The 21,232-nt window shown below is 36.1% G+C and overlaps 1 protein-coding gene across 1 annotated transcript; it reads left to right on the top strand.

The window, feature by feature from the left end:
- Positions 1-161: 161 nt before the first annotated feature.
- Positions 162-21,192, top strand: LOC136818810 (sacsin-like). Its single transcript, XM_067075047.1, has 8 exons — positions 162-314; positions 4,256-4,355; positions 4,804-4,886; positions 5,007-5,120; positions 5,832-5,979; positions 6,213-7,703; positions 8,408-18,939; positions 19,220-21,192. Exons 2-8 carry the CDS (start codon positions 4,346-4,348, stop codon positions 19,493-19,495), a joined length of 12,654 nt encoding a protein of 4,217 aa, XP_066931148.1. The 5' UTR covers positions 162-314; positions 4,256-4,345; the 3' UTR covers positions 19,496-21,192.
- The last annotated feature ends 40 nt before the right edge of the window (positions 21,193-21,232 follow it).

Below are 21,232 nucleotides of genomic sequence, written 5' to 3'. Positions count from 1 at the left end.
CATCAGCTTTTTTGTGATTGACACACGGCAAACCCGGGGCTTCTTGACTTCTTAGAACTTGGTCACGTGACAAAACCATGACCTCTGATTGGTTGGATTGCACGAGGTCGATAAAAATTTTCAACAACATTGTTCTGCGTGCTTTGGCAAGTCCATTCAAACTTCATTCGAAGAGGTTTGACCTGAGGAGAAGTACAGTTGTTACTGTTGTAAAACAGTTTTTAGCATAAAATACTTTTTGAGAAAACAAAGATTATTGAAGAGGTTGAATCCAAAAAGGTTTGAATTTCGAGAAAGCTTCCAGGGTTCCAAAGGTATGCAAGCATTTTTTTTTTTTTGGCATTCTACTTGCCTGCTAGCTGCTTGACCTCAGTATTTTCCTTTCTCCAGCAACACACCTAGATATACAGCCCAAGATATATAGATTACCTATGAGATTTACAGGGCTCGACCTTGATAATCTGATTTGTGTCGTCAAACAGTAAGGGATTTTTGCGATTTTACAAGTAAACAAGTATAAATGTGGATCCCGGGGGGGGGGGGCAGCTGGGCAAAAGGACCGACGGGTATGTGCGGGTCCTAAGGGTACCTTTTCCAATATGTTTAAAATGCACTGTAAGGGTCGGAAAAACTAGAGATGCACTGTAAGGGTAGAAATTTCAGAAAATTCTTGAAAAATCTAGATATTTTGACCAAAAATGCTAGAATTTTGACCATTTTTTGCACGAAAGGGATCGAAAATGTGGGGGAAAATGCATCTAAGGGTATGATTTTCACTGATTTTTGCTGCACTGTAAGGGTGAAATTTTAAAAGCCAATTTTTGGCCCGCACATACAGTCAGTCCGCAAACCCAGTGCCCCCCCCCCCGGATGTGGATAAATGGACTCTTCAATTTTCAGATAAAAAAAGCACTCGAAAATCCAGTCAATTTTTGCAAAGTGCTTCGAAAATTCTGCTCAATTTTTTATTTGAACTCTTGGAAATGCCACATATTTTCTCAAAATTTTGAAAAAAGAATCGGAAATTCCAGATTGTGAAATCCAGGAGTTTCAATTGCTTTTGTATTGGAAATCCAGGAATTTCAAAAAAAAATCCCCCCTGTAATGGACTTTAACTGGAAAAGCCCAATGATGCTGGTCAGAAACATAATTCAGACCATGTTCAGATATTACGGTTTCGTATCACTCCAGAATCAGTGTGGCTCGAATCCTTCAGATCTTTGGTTAGAAAAAGCTATACCTGTTTACTTTTTTCTTGCAAGATTCAACAAGCCAACCAACAAAATAGAGATAGAGATAGAGAAATTATCTTCCATTATGAAGATGTTCCGAAATTAACCAATCGGGTTTACAATCAGAATTCCAATGGGAGTTAGCAAGTCGGGAAATGTAAAGTTACTTAATAAGAAAATACTGTTTTTCCGCGGGTTAAACATATGAAAGAAAATTGGAGCGGTTTATCTTTTCTTCATTACATATTTATGTTTCCGTTATCGAAATTCTAGAAATGCAGACCAATTTGTAGATCATATTAGAAAATGTTTACATATTTCACAAAATAAACACTTACAAAAAGATATTACTTTATACTATTTTTACCCCCGCTTTTTAAACAGCGTCTTCTGTGCTCAAGTGAATTACGGCATGTCCAAGGTAAAAGTGAACCAGTTCCACTCACTTTCAAAATGACAAACATGGCTGGAAAGAAGTGCCTTGTGATGTAGATCAACGTGATAGGTGTATGAAAAATTTAAGTTGAGGCTATAAGAAGTTATAGCCCAAAAACCTGTATTATGACGTCAGAAACATTACGTAACATTATGTCACGAAACTTAAAATTTAAATAACTCATAAACTATTAATGATATCAATATGAAATTTTGACAGAACAAATATATCATAATTCTCTAGAAGTAAAATTTTCAAAATCTCCTGAAAAATGATGACGTCAGCATTTTTAAGCCATTTTCGATTTTTGGCTGTAAAAAATGATGTCATCATTTTTTCAAAATATTTTTAACTTAGAAATTTTTTTACATCAATATCTATTTGTGGTCAAAATTTGACGTTTATATGACTTTTAGTTCACGAGATATTAAAATTTTTAGTTTTATGACGTAATGTTATGTTATGTTTATGACGTCATAATACAGGTTTTTGGGATATAACTTCTTATAGCCTCACTTAAATTTCTCATACACCTATCACGTTGATCTACATCACAAGGCACTTCTTTCCAGCTGTGTTTGACATTTTGAAAGTGAGTGGAACTGGTTCACTTTTTCTTTGGACATGCCATAACTCACTTGAGTGGGTGCGATATCAGGCGGAGACAAAACGCCCTCATCGTAAGATTCTCGGGTCGTCTTATTGTTTGTTCCTTTTGTCAAGTCTGTTAGTCCTATTGTTCATGCTAAATCCATACGATGACTTCAATGTTTGGTGGCATACCTGAAAATAAAAACAAAAAGATTATTATTATTTCTGCATAAATTACGCTACCTTACGTTATCATAAAATTATACAAAACGGAAGCGAGTCTAGGCCGCCCGTCTAGAGACCACTAGACCTAATATTTTTTCTATCGCAGCCTTCAGGGGAAAACAAAAGTGATCAAAATTCTTCGAAGGAAGAACTTGCCAAAAAAAAACCCTACACAAAAAATGTCTTTTGAGGTTGGGAATGGATCCTGTGAAGATGAAAAAAAATTGACTAGGGTTTTTTTTGGCAAACCTAAAAACTCTAATTTTTTTCTTCCCTCAAGCTAAATAGGTTTTACAGATTTTGCAATCGAGGCAAAAATTAGCAAAAAGCTGTTGTTTTCCGTAAATCTGAGAATCGCGATAAGATCCTCACTGGGAATGATATATGTTACGGATAAGACTGCTTACAGAACATTTTGGAGCAATGAAACCAGCAATTCAATTTCGGTGAAAATGGTGGAGTGAAACTGTTTCGATCTGTTTTGCTTTGTAAAGTCTTCTTTTTTGACGTTTTGAATTTTGACATTCAGACAGTGTTTTAGAACTTTTCATTTTGAAGCGATACCATAACGTCTGAACAGTCAGTCTGTCTTCAAAAACCCTTTAGCCCCAAGCTTTTTTGATTTTTTTAGCCCTGTTGGAAAAAAACCCAAATGTATTGTTCATCATTTTCAAATTTTTTTGTAATTTTTTTTGAATTCATATTGTCAATACTTATCATGTGTCAAAATTTAAATATGATCAGATAAATATTTCAGAAGTTATCAGCATTTTAGAATTTAGAGTTTTAAGCTATTTTTGCTGGGTTTTATGTCACGCTTCATAATAAAGTCATAAAACCCGATCTAGAGAACCTATGACCCTAAAAAATTTCATAAAAGTACTCTTCATAAGATTTTACTAAAAGTCAGAAAGTTTAAATCGTTTAAAAAAATGTTCTCCAAGACATACACAAAAGTACACCAGCGTAGTAGATTCTACACAATAGGGTTAAAAAAGGTTTTTGATTAGTTTGCGTACCTTACGGTTATGTCATATTTCCACTTTTATCAAATGTGGTACCCTAGCACTGAAACGTAGCCAAGCTTGCCATTTGTTCATAGCACAATACTTTAATGTCAAAAAATTTAGTGTCCACAAAATTATGTGATTTTCAGGAATGGCCCTTAATTCTCGGTTAAGTTATGGTATGTCTTAAAATTACCATAATTTTTAGATTGCATTAGCCAACAGAAAACGACCAAACAAATGACTGAACATGAAGGGTACTATGATGTAGTTTCTAACCTGATGTGTAACCCAATTGGTTTTTTGCCGATTTTCGTGAAAAACCGCAAAAACTGATTATGACGCCATAATTGATGACTTCATAGAAACTAAAAACTGAATTTTTCAAGGGTTGTTTATCCAATTGTCTTCAAACTTTCACCGAAGATGTATCTCAGTAAAGTCAATCATTTGAAAATATATTTTTTCCGAAGTTTAGATTGTGTCAGCAAAAGATTGGATTTTTCTTTCTTTACTAATTTTTGCTGACGTCATGAAAATTTCGAAAAATTTCTTTTTTCAAATGATCAACTTTCGCTAGATACATCTTTGGTCAAAGTTTGAAGAAGATTTGATAAACCATTCTTGAGAAATGAAATTTTTAGTTTTTATGTTAGTTGAAAAAAACCTTTCAAACTGTGAAAACAAAAAATATTTATGTAAAAGTAGATACTTTTCTTTTAGAGTAAACAATTATAGAAAAATGAATCTTTTTGAAATTTTAGGTTGATTATTTGTTGTTCTTCAAATTGGGACATGTGGGATATTGGTTAAGATTCCTGTGTACTGGGTGTATTTCCTCCAGTTCATAAACCATGAGTGTTGGTATGTAAATCATATTGTTTATCATCTTCTTTATTGTTGCCTTTTTTATTTTGATATTTTCGTAACTTTTTTCATTTTTAAATGAGTCGTAAATTTTTAGCTCTTGCAATTTAAAAACTTACTTATTTCAGCATTTGTTATGTTTCTTTTATGTCGAGGATAAATTTCTTGAGTTCTTTAAAGTCTTGAAAAATCAAACTTATTCTATTGGAGAGAGGAACAGTGGACTTTGACACATCATTTATTAAATTAGATCAATTAGATTAGAATTTACATTGAAAAGAAAAATAACTCAATTTCTGACTGCTCAAGAACGTCAAAATTAGGAGGTCAGATGCATTAAATGAGAAGAATAATCTGTAGGGGCTATTTTACCAATTATAAGAAATGATTGATAAAGTTTGATTTGAGACCAATGTCATGGATGCCGGATGTTTATTATTTTCAGCAAAAACATTCATACGAAAGTCACTTTGTGAAGAAATTAAGTCAATCCTACAAACATACCCTGATGATGGACAAATATTTAAAGTAAGTAAATCTATTTCTCTAACATTTGTTATCAATCCTGATTAGTAAAATGTTTTCACTTTTAAATTATATGTATTTTATTGTACTTTTAGAAATTTTAATTTTTAAACTTATTTATAGGAAATTATACAAAATGCAGAGGACGCAGGTGCTACAGAAGTTGTCTTTATTTACGATAAAAATGAATTACACACATCAAAGGAATATCACTGTCCAAAACTTACAGATTTTCAGGTGAGTTTAGATTTTTGTAATTTTTTTGTAAAATTTGAAGTATATAAGACAATTTTAAAGATTGAATGTTAGATGTTTTCAATGTCCTTTAAATAGTTTTTTCTTAAAAAATTGTTTTTATTTGAATGTTATTGACTTGTTAAAGCAGGCTGCAACTAGAGTTTGAGATCAGACATCAGTAAAGTGTAGAGAAAAAAGGAGGTTATACAGAGTGTCCTGTAAATAAGTCATGTGTCAAAACATGACTACAAGTAGAAGGATTTTTGTGTATATTATGTCATAAACTAGTATTCACGTTAGGGTTTTTATTACACATAATGTTTAGTATGTTAATCGATTTCATAGTTTCAAAAAAAATGTTTTATTATACAATTGATCTTTTTTATAAGTTTATTGGGTTTTTAGTTTAATATTGTAGCCATTTAAGTGTTAATTAGCATGTTGCGTTAAAGAGAGAAACAACGTACACACACAAAAACGTTTCTACTTGTGGTTGTGTTCTGAAACAGGGTTTTTTTTGGGGACACCCTGCACATCAAACCTGATACTCTAACTCAGAGTTTAATATTTCCAAATTTCCTTTTTAGAATCTGAAACTTATTCTTTACATTTTCAAGAACTGGTCTCTAATGGTAGTTTCTAGGTTCCTTGAACTTAACAATTTTGATTTTTAGTTTGGTGAAGGAATTTAAACAAAGTTGTATTTTTTAGGGACCTTCGTTATACTCATATAACAATGCAAAGTTTACAGATTCTGATTGGGAAGGCATTCTGAAACTTGGTACTTCAAACAAAGTCAAAGATGCTCTAAAAGTTGGACGTTTTGGTTTGGGATTTAAATCTGTCTTTCACTTAACAGGTACAACATGGATCTTTATTTATTCTTTTACTTTTTTAGGGAATTAACGTTTTTTTAAATGGATTATCAGATTAGTAAGAGCTCTAAATTGAGCTGACCTTTTTTTGCAATTTCAAAACAAATATAATCATAATAACATGGCTATAAAGAAAAATCACTCCCTTTTACTTGTTTAGTTTTGATTGATTTTTGACATTTTCTCAGAATTTGTCATGTTTTTTTTGTCTATTTAGACCTTCCGGTTGTGATAAGCGATGGTGTCACTGTATTGATGGACCCAATGAAAAAGGTTTTCAACTCAGAGGTTATTGAGTATGATATGACTAAGACTGAGAACATTGCACTTGTCCAAAACAAAGGTGATTTTGAACCGTTCAAAAGACTTCCAAAGAAGTATTGGGATGTTGGAGTATCAAATGGATCTTTGTTTAGATTCCCACTGAGGAAAACAGAATCAGAGCTCTCTACGAGGTGTTATAGCAATGAAATGAGATTTCAGAAACTGATTGACAAATTTCTTGATGAAGCATTTCTATCATTGATATTTTTAAAGAATATCAAAACAATGAAATTTTTTATAATTGATAATGGTAGCAAAGAAGTTGAAGAAATCTATTCACTTGATGGTAACAACACAGTTGAGACAAAACCATTCACGGATCAAATCAAGCAAAATGTCAAGGAAAAACAATTTGAAAAAACAGAAAAACTAAACCGACACCTAAAACTTAACCAAATGTGGAAAGGAAACTTACGGTCTTACTCGTACGCTATCAGTGAACACTTTGGCTATTCCGGTAGTGATGATGATTTTAAAGCAATGATGCATGATGAGGAACTGTCATACATACCTTTATTATCTGTAGCTTTGCCTCTTGATGATAGTGACCCTGGTGGGCATGTATTTTCTGCTTTGCCACTCCCGTTACATACACCAAAAATGACGGGTATGCCTGTTCACATCAATGGGTTTTTTGCCCTGCTCCAGGATCGTAAAGATTTGAAATGGAAAACTTTGACAGAGGGAGGTAGCAGCAACGACAAAACTGTCAACTGGAACAGCTGCCTAATAACAGAACTTGCTCCTGTTGTCTATGCTGATTTAATGACATTTCTAGTTACAGATTTCAGCTCTGCACAAGTGTACAAAGCTTGGCCCTGCATTGATGCTGTCGACCAGAGATGGCACATTTTCTTGGAAAAGTTTTACAAGAACATGCTCTCGATTAAATTCATTTATCTTGAAAATGTCAAAGACTTTGCACTTCTAACAAATGTACACTTAATAAACGCTGAAAGCTTTTCATCATGTCAGCAAAAGTCCCTCATTTCAGACTTTACACTAACTAACCTTAAAGTTGCTGAAGTACCCATTTCAATACTTAAGTGCTTTGAGAGACACAATTTATTATGGTTAGACTCTACAACATTAATCAAGCTGATAATGCAGAATCAACAACAATATCATACATTACCAATTGATGATAAAGCCATGCTATTGGAGTTTGCAATCAAATCCACAAATGATTGGCAGCAAATTTATCAAACACCATTGTTACCGTTAGTAAATGGGAGCCACATTTCATTATCAACTACTTCCACTTACTTAGTTGAGAATGAAGATTTCATGAAAATCCTACCCAGTAAAGAACATCTCTTGGATTTTAACATCTTCAAACAGTCGCAAAGCTTATTGGATTCCTTCAAAGAATGGATATGTGATCGTAAGACCAAATTTATTGACTTTTTAACTGTTTGTTTCTATCTCCTTTTAGCTTATTTTCTACCTGTGTCCAATCTTTTAGTAGATTATTACTTGAAAACTGTTGATTCAAATTAAACTGCAAACAAAATCCAATTTGATGGAGCAATTTGCATCCGTCCATTATTTAGATATATGGATCTTTCGTTTGGGAAACTGAGAATTTCTGCTACTTGTGAGATCATTTTAAAATACATCAAAATAAATAGTTACATTTGGAACCTTTTGTAGCAGAGCTAAATTTTGCCATTGATATATTGATACTCTCTTTTGCAGATGTTCTATTATTTTCTAGAGTTTCCAGGTTCAACTTAAAAAACTCTTTTTTGCAAAAAACTAATTTTGTAGTAAAGGACCAAAATTTTGGAGACCACAAAGCATTAGTTTGATTTTTAATTTAAGTTTCTTTATCTCCTCTGCTTAGTTTCATTCTTTAACCCTACTCCCAAAGACTTTTCTCATAAAGAGGTGCATCTTAGAATTTTGAGTACCAGTTTTGGCTTTGAATTTGTTTTTGAATGTTTTTGCACATCAAAAAAAACAAAGGTTATACTCAAAATTTAATTCATTTATTATTAATGGTTCAAAGACTGATTCTTGAGAATTTACTGAGCACTTGGGAAGGAAACACTGTGTTTTTTAAAAATTCCTTCTTTTTTTCTCAAGGTAATAATGTATCAAATGTTATGGTTGTCGACAGTTTTGAAAAGTTATGCAAAGCAATCATTATCCTTCAACCCCAAGAATGGAGAAATGAGCAGACAATCAAATGGCCATCTCCAAACATACTCTCTGACTGGAATGTACTATTACTGAAAGAGATTCGTTACAATTGGAACCATCTAAGCCTGTTGGAAGGAGTTCCTCTGATCCTGACAACCAACCAATATCAGTCCTTCTTGTGGAAACTGTCTAAACAATGTCAACCAATATTAAATTCCAACCTTTCTGAACAGATGAAAGCATTCCTGAATAGCTGTGGAGTTCACTTTGTCAATGAAGAAATGTTACAGAAAGATGATTTATATTACCTGAAGGAAAAGGGTTTCATTCTTGAAGCAACAGAACAAAAGATTATCAATTTGATTGAGCGTCAACATCAACAAGGAATCAACATACAAACATGTTTGGAAAACCATCAAAGTGAGGAGCTGTTTTGTGAACTCATCTCAGGACTCTCCAAATGTGAAAACATTCCACAGCTGTTTTTCACGTTACCAATCTTCAAAGTTCACAATTCAACAATTTTTGTGAATTCCCAACAGTGCAACATCATTGATAGGAAAAACATATCAGAAAGTTGGACTTCCAAAATGTTCCCTTTGGTTTGTAAAGATCAAGTGAAAGATTCTCTCATCAAAAGCATGAAGTTAAGAGAATTGAATTTTGTTGATGTTTGCCATAAAATGCTCGACTACAATAATCTTATCCCTGATCCTGCAGAATTTTATGATGAAATCCTGAAGAAAGCTCAATCAGAAAATATGATTTTACCAGCTCATTTCATTCACAAACTTGCTCCAGTTCTCACTCTTCGAACAAATGGTGACGGGCCACGAGTGTCAATTTCATCGTTATTCCAACCAACAAACATACTGAAAGATGCATTTCAAGCTGAAAACCGATTTCCAGCTCCTGACTACAGCATTGAAATTCTAACACAACTTCTGCCAAAATCAGAAAAAAACGTTTCCCTTCAAGACTTAATGATTTCGATAACCCTCATTGCTAACAATACTTCGCTACTCAATCAATCAACATTGTTCAAGAAGGTTAATGCCATCTTGAAGCTTGGAAATGCTAACAACTTGAATCTACCATCAAACATTAATTGGATACCAACAGCAAAGAAGCCATCTGACTACCCTACCAGCTTAAAATGGTTAGATGAAACCTTGTCAAGTCCAGCTTTAACGTTCTCTTTCGATGATCGATTCTATATTGGTGCATCCCATTATATGGTCCATGAGCAATTGAACCAGAGCTTCCTTCAATGTTACCAGAAACACCTGAGAAAGCCAACAGTTGCCGAATTGCTGCAGAATCTACAGATTGTTGAAAGCAGTTATGACAGTGATGAGAAAGGAGCATTCAAGAAAATCATCTTTACTGTATATGAAGAACTCTCAAAGCAAGCAAACCAAATCTTACCCTACCGACAAATGTTACATCACTTATGGCAAGGAGATCGATTTGTACCAATTTCGAAGATTAAGTTGTGTGATATGGCCATCGACTTGACACCGTATTATTTCGATCTACCAAAGGAAATACCGCAGACATTTGTTTCAAAGGTCGTGTCCAGAATCATTGATGATCAGAACAGCTTTCAGCTTTGTATCGATGTTTTGAAGCAAATCTCAGTAAACAATAATGCAAGTGCCAACGAGAACTATGCTGCTGATTTCCAGCTTTCAATTAAGCTTGTTCATTATCTGGTTGAAAATCATTTGGACGAATGCCTTACCGACAAATCTCAACTAATGGTCCCAGTTGAAGGTTCTGGATTGAAACTGTGCCCAGCAAATGATTGTTATTCAATCGACAAAGTGCAAAGTACAAAGTATACATCCACTGTTTCGTCAAATAACATCATCCATAGTGATTTAGGTCAAGATGTTGCAGCCGCCTTAAAAGTTCCAAGTCTTATCAGTAAGGTACTGGGTGGCAGAAAATCGAGATTCTTCAAAGCTTGTGGGCAGACCGAACCACTGACATTGCGGCTGAAACGACTATTGGATGAATATCGCGATGGGTTGGCAATAATAAAAGAACTTGTACAAAATGCGGATGATGCTGGTGCCCATACTGTGAAACTACTGTATGATAGAAGAGTGAATGGTGACAAGAGAGATTTGTTGGTCGACCAAGGTATGAAAGATTGGCAAGGACCAGCACTGTGGATTTACAACGACAAGATGTTTACAGAGGAAGATTTTGAGAATATAACCAAATTGAATGCTGGTACTAAGGAATATGACACGAAGAAAATTGGTAAATTTGGACTAGGCTTCAATTCCGTATACCATCTAACTGATGTTCCAAGCTTCTTGAGTGGTGACAGCATTGTGATCTTTGATCCACATACAACGTATCTTGGTGACGCTCTGGAGAGTAAAGATGTGCCTGGAATCAGAATCCCATTGTCGGAGAACATTAAGGAGCTGAGCAGTTTCAGACACCAGTTTGAAGTTTTCGACAGCATCTTTGGTGCAAAATTCGATTTCGACAGTGAAGTACCCTTCACACATTACGAGGGAACTCTGTTTCGTTTACCTTTTCGCAGACAAGAGACAGTCGAGAAAAGTGACATCAAGAAGTTGGAATACTCTGACAGTGAAATGAACAAACTGTTTGAAAACCTGAAATCCTCTTTGCATGATTTGATCTTGTTTACCGAGAAAGTGAAGCATGTCGAAGTTTGGGAAAAGAAAGGAGATGGATTGACTACTAAGTTGTTTGAAGTCAACAAAAAGACAATCAATGGAGGCAGTAATATCATAGAGCTGGCAAACCAACAGCTGAGCTCTTTGCAACAAAATCCACATCAACCAATTTGTGATAACAGCAACAATCTGACAACAATCTCAAGTATTGACGTTCACTATGGAGAACAGTTAGTCTCGTCTACTAACTGGTTAATCTCTTCTTCCATTGGAGGACCTCAAACGTTCAATTATGCTCTTCAAAACAAGGGTCACCTTCCTTGTGGTGGCGTTGCTCTCCCATTTACTGTCCAGAACAACCAGAAAACTATCAAAGAACACAATGGAAAACTCTACTGTTTTTTACCACTGCCAATCAAATCGCACCTCTCTGTTCATTTGAATGCAGCTTTTGATGTCACAAAGAACCGACAAAACCTTGAAACATCATCCTCAGATGACAAAAGCTATTCTAAAAACAACAAACATTGGAATGAGCTACTATCCATGGATTTGGGGAAAGCGTTCTACAACTTGGTTACAGTGTTACCACAACATTTTCCACAGCTTACCATAGATGAGTGGATGTCCCAGATTCTGCCTGATGAGCAAATGCTAGCCCACAACATGCATTCCGAGCTCCTGGTCAAAGACTTTTTGGTAAAACTACTCAACAAACAAGACCAACACAAAGTGATTCCTACACCTGGAGGATGGAAACCCTGGAACAGTATCCTCAACCTTGATCAAGAGTTTGATAACGACAATATTATACCTGATGCTATCAAGTTCGTCAACTTGGTGAATAGTGGAAAGCAATGTGTTCTCCTACCCAACAAATTTTGTAAACTTCTCGATAGATTTGGTTTTACGGAAGATTTAAAGCAAGTTACAATCAACAAAGAAAAACTGTTTACGATGTTCCTGACATCACTTAGAGAAAACCGTGAGCTCGACCAAGAAATAAGGATGAAACTCTTAGACTATCTGCTGCAATCGAAGCCTATCGGTCCTCTTGAAGAAATGATAAAGAATACTCAATGTATTCCCACTAAACCGAACAACAAATTTGTATTTCCAAAGGAACTTGTCAAAGAGAAATCTAAAGCATCAAAAATCTACACAATCGATGACGAAGTCTTTGCCAATGTCTCCAAGCAACACAATGATTATCTCACTCAACTTGGCATGCAGACACACAAGCTACCTTGGTCAATGTTGATCGAACGAGCACGTTCTGTTGTCAACTTATCCAAATCTTCAAACACTTCAGCTAGTGAAAGATTGAGTGCGCTTTTGATGTTAATAGGTGAATGCGGTCAGCCATCTGCTAATGATCTCCAACAGCTCAGAGATCTACCTTTCATTGAATCACTCTCTCAACCGAAAAACAGACAATTTCTACCATGGTTTACATCAGAAACAAATTTCGCAAAACCAAGTCAAATGTTTTCCAATGAATTGAGTGATGTTGTTTCCTGCACTTCTTTGGTCAGCAAAAATGCTCTTCCTGCAAACATATCCTCCATTGTGAAAAGTGAGAGTGACTTTTCAACAGACATAATAGTAAGCCAATTAAAACATCTTGTCACTGAATATAAACGAAAAGGAATGCTGTCACAGAATATGTCTGATGTATTGCACCAAATTTACTTTCATCTCCCTAAAGTTTATAATCCTTACCCTCAGCTAAAAGATATTGCTTGTATCCGCACTTCAGAGGATCATCTTGCGAAACCAAGTGATGTCTTTTTCGAAATTGAAGCACCCATTCCAGGACATCTGCACCGAGTACATCCAGAATTACAAAGGAGAAATTGGATGAACCTGATGATTTCCTTTGGTGTGCAACAAGTCTGTACTCCTCAAAATTTCATCAACCTATTTGAGATGATTCACCAAAACGACTGGACCTTGTCTAAGCAAGCCACCAAAGCGATTATCCATGGAGTTATTCCTTATCTGCATGGGATGAATTATGATATCAGTCCAGAAGAGTTGTACCTCCCAGACGACAATGGTAAGATGTATCCAGTCCATGAGCTGTGCTACAGGGAAGATATTGAATGGCTTCCCGACGATGAGAACGTCAAGTACCTTCACTCAGAATTTCCATGGAAGTTCAACAAGTATTTGCATATTAAATCCCTGAGAGCAGACCTTATGATCAGACATCCAGAAGCCAGTGAATTGTGGGGTTCTTGGTGTGAATTTGGTCAAAAGGAGCCTTTAACAACACGAATCAAGAATCTGTTAAGTGGTTATTCCCACACGCAAGACATCTTCAAAGAGATGTTCCAGAATGCTGACGACGCTGGCGCGACTGAAATTGAGTTTATTTTGGACAGAAGGAATCACAATAAAACGAAAGTTTTCTCTGAGAAATGGAAACCCTTGCAAGGGCCAGCTTTTCTTGTCTGCAATAATGGTAAATTTACAGCTAGAGATTTGAAAGGGATTCAAAACCTTGGCACTGGTAGCAAACGGGAGGACCCTTTGACTACGGGGAAATACGGAGTTGGGTTCAATGCTGTTTACAGTATTACGGATTGTCCTGTTCTCTTGACCCACGTGGAGGAATTCGATGACGTGTTATGCATCTTTGATCCGAACAGACTGTACGCTGAAGGCGCAACAGAACAAAAACCTGGACGAATGATGAAAAGTGCTCGAAGACTGTTGCAGAAGTATCCTGACGTCATGTCATCACTTCTACTCAATGAGATTGACACGAGCGGCAAGACCTTGTTCCGCTTTCCTCTTCGAAACGAAGATATGTCAAAAACATCCGAAATATCAAATTCATCGATTTCAGCTGATAAAGTGAATTCTTTGATGTATGAGATCAAATCTAGAGCGAACGATATATTGCTGTTTTTGAAAAACATTTCGTCAGTAAAGTTCACAATAATTACCCAAGATGGCAAATTCATGGAAGAGCGGTTTACAGTCCATAATATTGACGTATCCATTAGTGAGTTTCAAAAATTCAAAGATTATCAAAGAAATTTTCCATCCAAATTGACAAGTATTGAGCAGTTAGAGAAGTGCAGAGAAATGTTGATCAGAAGGTTGTGCGTTCAACATTGGCGTGGAAAGAAATTGTTCGATTCTTTTCATTGGGAAGTAATCGAACAATGTGGTTTCTCCGATATCGAACTCAAAGATGATTTAAAACGCCAAGTTAAAAAACAACAATTGAAACTTGTCCCTAAAGGTGGCATTGCAAAACTGCTCGAAAATGATAAGTGTGTTCATTGTAAAGATCTGGAGAAAAAACCACCGCACCAGTCTTCTACTGGTGAGAAGAAAGTTGCTGACACTGGAGTTTTTTGCACGCTCCCCATACCGTGCGAAACTGGCTTTCCTGCCATTGTGAATGGTAGCTTTATACTTGAATATGAAACTCGTCGAAATCTCAAAACAAGCTCTGAACTAGACAAATCCTGGAATAATTCGATTCTTGAAGGCTGCGTCTTACCCTGTTACATAAAATTCATTTTGAGAAGAGTTGAAGAAATATCTGGTCAACATGAGAAACAGGAAAATACAGAAGGAATAATCAGAAAGTTTTATGAGAATTTTCCTCACTGCCAATCGATGAAAGACGACTACTGGAAAGGCTTAACAAAGAAATTCTACACAGCACTTTATCAGAAGAATAGCAGCGTGTTGTTGGTGAACAAGAATGGTGAGATCATTCCATGTGCACCACAAGAAGATTTTATTGTTTATCCGCGTGAAGAAATTCCTTCTTACACTCCATCGTTTTCAGCAAACTCTTTTTCGTCGACCACGATACCCACAAAAACTGCTCCTAATCTTTTAACCGTGATGAAAGCAGTTTTGCTACATACCGATACTATCCCTTTCCATGTGGAAAATAATTTCAAGCAAATCGAGCTCCCATTGACTGTCGCATCACCAGCATTGATCAGAGACGTTCTGGTGACTTTGGCATCTCAGATTCTCCCAACAGATGCTCCTGTACACATCAAAGATACCTTATTTGGTGACACCTCAAATCTCATCACTTTGCTGGACTACTGCGTCAAAGATTGTGTAAATGATTCAAACTCTCAGAAACAAGAAGATGAAAAGCCTCCAAAGGTCCGCCTCGATGGATTGCCGTTATGTCTGCTAGCCAATGATCACCTGACAACATTTTCAGTACAAGATGCTAAATTCTGCACACAATATTTTGATTTCTTCCCCCGAGAAAAACCAATCTTTGTTCACGGGAAAGTCTTTTCAGTAACGCGTCAAAAGCCACTGCTAGATAAGTCTTGTTTCAAGTATTTTGATCTAGAAGCATTCCATGATATGCTCAATCGAAATTTTGATGAAGAAGGATTGAAGTCTTTGAGTGAACCGATACTGTTGTCAAACACAAACCTCAAACAACATTGGGTCAAAAGGTTCTGGCAATTTATCGGAACCTTGAAGAGTCATTGCGATCAGGATGAAAGAGAGTTGAATTTAGATATTGTCAGAGATTGGTCACTTCTGTTAGTGCAAAAAGATGAATATGGTGCACATTATCTCATGCCAATCAGGGAAAGAAAACATGCTCTTAATTTCAGAAAGGACCCCATTAATCCATTAAACAACATTTTGAAAAGAATTGGTGTTTTTCAACCTGCAATGGCTGTGGTTCAAGTTTCAAAGGAATTACAACGCATTGAAGATCTTTACAAAGATGACATCCGGGATTGGCTGTTTGGTCAAGTCAGTGATCCTAATGATGTCATCAACGCGATGTATCTTGTGAAGTCTCTTAGTCGATATGATTTAGATACAGACGAAGCAGAAATCATCCTAACTTACCTAACCCAACACTTGAAGATGTATGGTGAACAAATCAAATGTATACCTAGACTCAAATCGCTGCAAATTTTCGAGAAGTTCAACAAGCAATTGACGTCCATTGAAAATGCTGAAGTCATCATGCTGCCATCAGGTATCCCTCATGAAGGACTGCAACACGTCCAGGACATGAAGTCTTGCGTCTTACTGAAACACAATTCAAGCCATCTTGACTTATTCAAATTTCTTGGCATTAATTGTATGGAATGGCATGAGTTCTATTATAGCTATATTCTTCCGTGTACGAATCACTTCTCCAACCAAGAAATGGAGTCCCATCTGGTTCATCTTCGAATTCAAATCAGTTATTTATCAAAAGAGGGGAAACAGAAAATTTGGAACTTAATCCAGAAATTGAAAGAAATGAAATTGTTCCCAAATAAACATGGTCAAAAGACCCTGTGTAAAGATATGTATCGACCAACTGAACGTATTTTCGCAGCAATGCTTCCAGACGAATGTTTTCCAGCTGAACAGTATCGGGGAGGCGATTGGATGCATTTTCTGGTCGAACTCGGTCTTGTCGATGAACTTAACCGTGACTTGTTCCTGAGATTCGCTCGAGAACTTTCTACAGCTGATGACTTCAAAAAAGTAGAAACTGTATCTGAGCTTCTTTGTGACCGTTTGTCTTACAATGAAGAGGAATTCCAGTGTTCTTTTTTCTTGCGTCAATTATCTAACATAAACTTTTTGATCCCGCACAAAGTATTAGAAGCGTTCGAGAAGATTCACTGTAGCCGGAATTCTCAAGTTGATCGTATTTGTTTCCGCGATTCATGCTTCCATTCACTGGAGAAACTGATCTGGACATCCAAATTCCTTTTGCCGCAATACAGTACGAATCCAATTTGGAGGAAGCCGAAACTCATGGAAAAACTTGGTATCGTGACGAAGGATACTGTCTCTACCGATTTTGTACTGACACATTTCAAACATATCCTGAACAAAGACAATAACTTCAAGCAAGTTACATCGACTTATAAGGAAATCAAAGAACAATATTGCAAGACCTATGTGAACGTTTTGGAAGAGTTTTACGATTCTGATCATTTGGTCAAGTCTAAAGAAATGCTGGAAGATTTGAGCTGTGTTGTTGTCTTTGCTGGAAAAGGTTTAGAAGTCCCCTCGAAATCAATCACTGGACAGGAAAGTACAATTTACCCTTATCTTAACACAGTCCCAGTTACTTTTGGAAAATATTTCGACAATCTTACAGAAATTGGCTGCAGCAAAGAAGTCAATGTATCTCACCTTGTCAATGTGTTAAAAGATATTTACGAAGGATCGGATAGCAATCCACTTGGACCAAACGAACTAGAAGACTCCAAGAAAGCTGTATGCTACCTAAGCAGCAAGATCATGACAGACACCAAAAACTCCATTGAAGACAATCTGTACTTGCCAACTGTTAGTTTCGTGAACAAAGGTTCCGTTAGAATGATCCTCTCAACTGATGCTTTATTTGTTGATGATACTCACATGGAAGAACGGCTGAAGAAATTCCACGAGCCCCTTCTAATGTTTTCGTATGGTAAGGAGTTGGATTCGGAAGAGACGACCAACAAGAGATTGATGACTAATCTACAGAAATGTCGACGTCCGAAAGTTTTAAGTGAAAGCATAGTAGAGAAACTGACGGAAGAATCAGAAAATAAAGGTAGCATCACAGTCAGTAGTTCTCATATCAGCAAAGAATTGAAACGACGAATCAAACACCCGATTTTCATTCATTGTATTGAGCGATTGTTTCGCTTTGAAAACTTAGATGTCAGCTCTGTGGTTCAATCGTTGGCAAATGTTCAAGTGACTGTCCGACCAAGTATTGAAACCAATCTTCTTTACCAAGAGATTGTGATTCCTGACAGTCAAATGACCAAGAAGATTTCCATGCGGATACACGATGATTCACTTCAGATTTACTTCAGTTTAGATGCGATCCCGGACCGAAAATTGGAGAGTGACATCGCAGAAGGATTCCTGATGGCTCTTAGTAATAAATTGACGGATAAAAAATCCATCCTAGCCTTGCCTTTGCTTCTATCAGAAGATATCTCTTCACTGCCAGGAGTGCTTGATGAGCGAAACATAACTCGCGGATCTGAAGATAGTGATTTTAAGAAGCTTGGTAACACTCCAATTCCTGGTGAACCTGTACCTGCTGAACTTCACCAGCTTCTTCGTCAAGATTTCTCTTCCTTTGAAATTGATGAATATGTGGCAGTCCAACAAACTGATTCAGACGAACCACATTTCTACTACGCTATATTCCGTCGAGACGATTACAATCCGAATGAAACATCGAGGATATATGGTCTTCAGCTTGGTGAAGAAGAAGATGAGATTACAGACGTTCCGTCTTATATGGTGTTCAAATTTGAGCGCAGTTTCGTGAAGGCGACACAAGGTGACGATGTTGCATCTGATTTCTCTGTCGACTTTGCTGGCAAGTCCTTGGAAGATATCAAACAAGAAATCAAGAAAATATTTGAAAACATGATAGGAAAAGACAAGAAAACACAAAAGTTGATTTTAAAAAGATTATACCTAGCCTGGCATCCGGACAAGCATTCGGACGAGACGAAAGATCTTGCGACAGAAGTGTTCAAGTATATCCAGCACTTGTTACAAAAGTTGAAGAGCGGTGAAAACTTCGACGTTGACACAGACCAATGGAATCAGTACGCCAGCAGCTGGAGAAATTACTATCGCGGATACAGGTCTCGATACAGGTCATGGGGAGGCTGTCATTACAGTTCCGGATACAATGTTCCGCCACCCACTTTTCAACCGAACAACCCACAACCCGGAGAAGCCAGACGTTGGTGGAGACAAGCAAACCATGATGTCAACGCAGCACGAGAAATTAACGTCCATCATGAATGGGCTTGCTATATTGCACATCAGGTATTTCCTTCTTCGTTCTCCTTTCGTCACCTCATCAGCATATTCCTTAGTTTATCCATTACTGATTTCCCTTATTCATATTTGAAATCGAAATTTTCACTTTAGAATGCGGTCTAAAAGTCTTATCTTTTGACACACTTGCATGCTGTTTCCACAATACTGTACATCCTTGTGCTCCCTGTAACTTTTTTATAAAATTCCCACGGACTCTGGTGTGTGTAGTTTTCACGGGTTTAAAAACATTTCGAAATAAGACTTTTTTCCTTTTTTTTTATTTCAGGCGGCAGAGAAAGCATTGAAAGCTGCTATATACTTGAAAAACTATCAACGACTCATGTCACATGACCTAGATATTCTATCTATGCAATATTCACCATGTAGTGAGTGGGCTTCCCAGCTACAATCTTTGGTCGGCCGCGCGGAGCGAATGCGATATCCTGACAACTGGTCTGCACCTATCATTCCTCATTCTCAGTACGATGCGGATAAAGCAAGACGAGCGATCGAGTACGCGCGAAAAATAGTCGATCATGTTGGAAATATCGTCAATCGATAAGAAAGTCGACAATGGTCATCGTTTTGAAACACACTTTTTACGCACATTTTTTTGTACAACTCCGCAATCTTATTTTTGTTTACGTTTTTGGGACACAGCATGAACACATATTTGATTTTTGTTTGATAATTTTATTGACACGCGTAAGAATGAGCCTCGTTCAGATTTTATGTCTTCTTATCATTTTGATTGATTGTTGAACATTGGTTTTAATGTGGTTGGTATATTACACCGATTCCAACTTAGTTCGATACAGAGACAACATGAGGACGGACGTTCGATTTTGTATTAAAGTCCCTGCATTATGTTCCGGAAATTTTGATGAGAAGTCGATATGGAGACCATTACTTGTCTTTCCATTTTGATTCACTTGACACTGATTTTTACCTAACCCAAATTTTATAGATTTTTTATTGATACATGTTTTTACCTACCCAATAATCTTTAAATTCATTTCTTGTGTTTTTCTCTTACTCAGAAACTTTAATAAATACGTCTAGAATTTTCATCGGTTTTGAGTTCTTTGGCATTCTTGTCTCCTACACCAATTTCGTTATCGAAAATTCTTGTTGCAGTGCAACCAACCTCGCAAAATTTTTGATTTTGTTTTTATTGTGAGTTTTTATTGATTATTATTTGCATTTCTATCGATCAGGGTTTTGATTATATTGTATTATTTGTTTTTATTTGTTTACATGATGACATTACTGTTTTGGGACTCTTCGAAATCATAAGTCTTTATAAAAGCATTTTTCAAACTTTTGATTAAATTACCTTTAAAGACCCGTGATCCATTTTTTTTTAATTGAGTACAATTTTGAATTAGGTTTTGAAAATATTTAATGCTGTTACTTTATTGTAGCCTGGATATCCAAGCTCAAAATTTTAGAAAAAACAAAATTTACCTCAACATACAAAGTTCTAAAATTATAGAGCTTGGTCTCCCTAGAGAATGAAAGTGAAAACCCATGTTTCCTAGCCAACCCAGGGCAGCAAAACAGAAATTAATAAAAAGCAGTCTTACAAGATCTAAAACTATTTAAAACCGTTTAAAACATCCAAAGATTACACCAAAGTCCATAAAAAAGTTTGCATGCATTATCATGACCAACCATGTTTTCTTGGAAAATGAACTTGCCTCTGTTTTCTTCTTTTTCATGTTTTCATGTAACAGAAAACCCTATCTTCACTAGTAACTGGAGGACTATCCTATTTTTGCTTTAGAATTGCTCAACGCCATGTAGATTGGCCCTTACGGTTTTAGCGAAGTGAGCGCAAGCAAGCGGACTGCATTCTCTTAAAGAGAATGCAAATTGCTCTAGGGAGACCAGGCTGTAAACCAGAACATAAAATATCAAAAACTAGACTGTGAAATAGTTTACAGCCTGGATATCCAGGCTAACTTTATTGATGTCAGAATATTTGCGTGTTTTGATTTTTTTTTTCGAGAATTAGCTAGAAGACTTTACTTACACACGGTCAAAATTCTTTAACTCGTCCGGGAAATTTATTATTGTAAGCTTATTGTCTGGACGTTTTTTAATGTTTTGTTTTATAGATTTTGATTGATAGATGTTGAAAAGTATTTTATGATGTAATGTTTTTATGTTAGAATCCAATCAACGGTTTAGTTTATGATAGTTTTTAGTCATTTCTTCTTGTAAGAAAAAGTCATATGTCAGTGTGCTTCTTTTGAATCTGAAAGTTTGTGTAACATTTTATCTTTTTTTACTCCTA

Source organism: Clytia hemisphaerica, unplaced genomic scaffold (assembly GCF_902728285.1).
Source record: "Clytia hemisphaerica strain Z4C2 unplaced genomic scaffold, Clytia hemisphaerica genome assembly, whole genome shotgun sequence".
In the NCBI taxonomy this organism is placed as follows: domain Eukaryota; kingdom Metazoa; phylum Cnidaria; class Hydrozoa; order Leptothecata; family Clytiidae; genus Clytia; species Clytia hemisphaerica.
This window is presented reverse-complemented; position numbering and strand designations above follow the sequence as displayed.

Bases quoted from the DNA above. Each gene is read 5' to 3' on its own strand.
- LOC136818810 (XM_067075047.1), top strand. The intron at 5,121-5,831 runs GTGAGTTTAGAT...TGTATTTTTTAG, and splicing joins CAAAACTTACAGATTTTCAG to GGACCTTCGTTATACTCATA. The intron at 5,980-6,212 runs GTACAACATGGA...TTGTCTATTTAG, and splicing joins ATCTGTCTTTCACTTAACAG to ACCTTCCGGTTGTGATAAGC.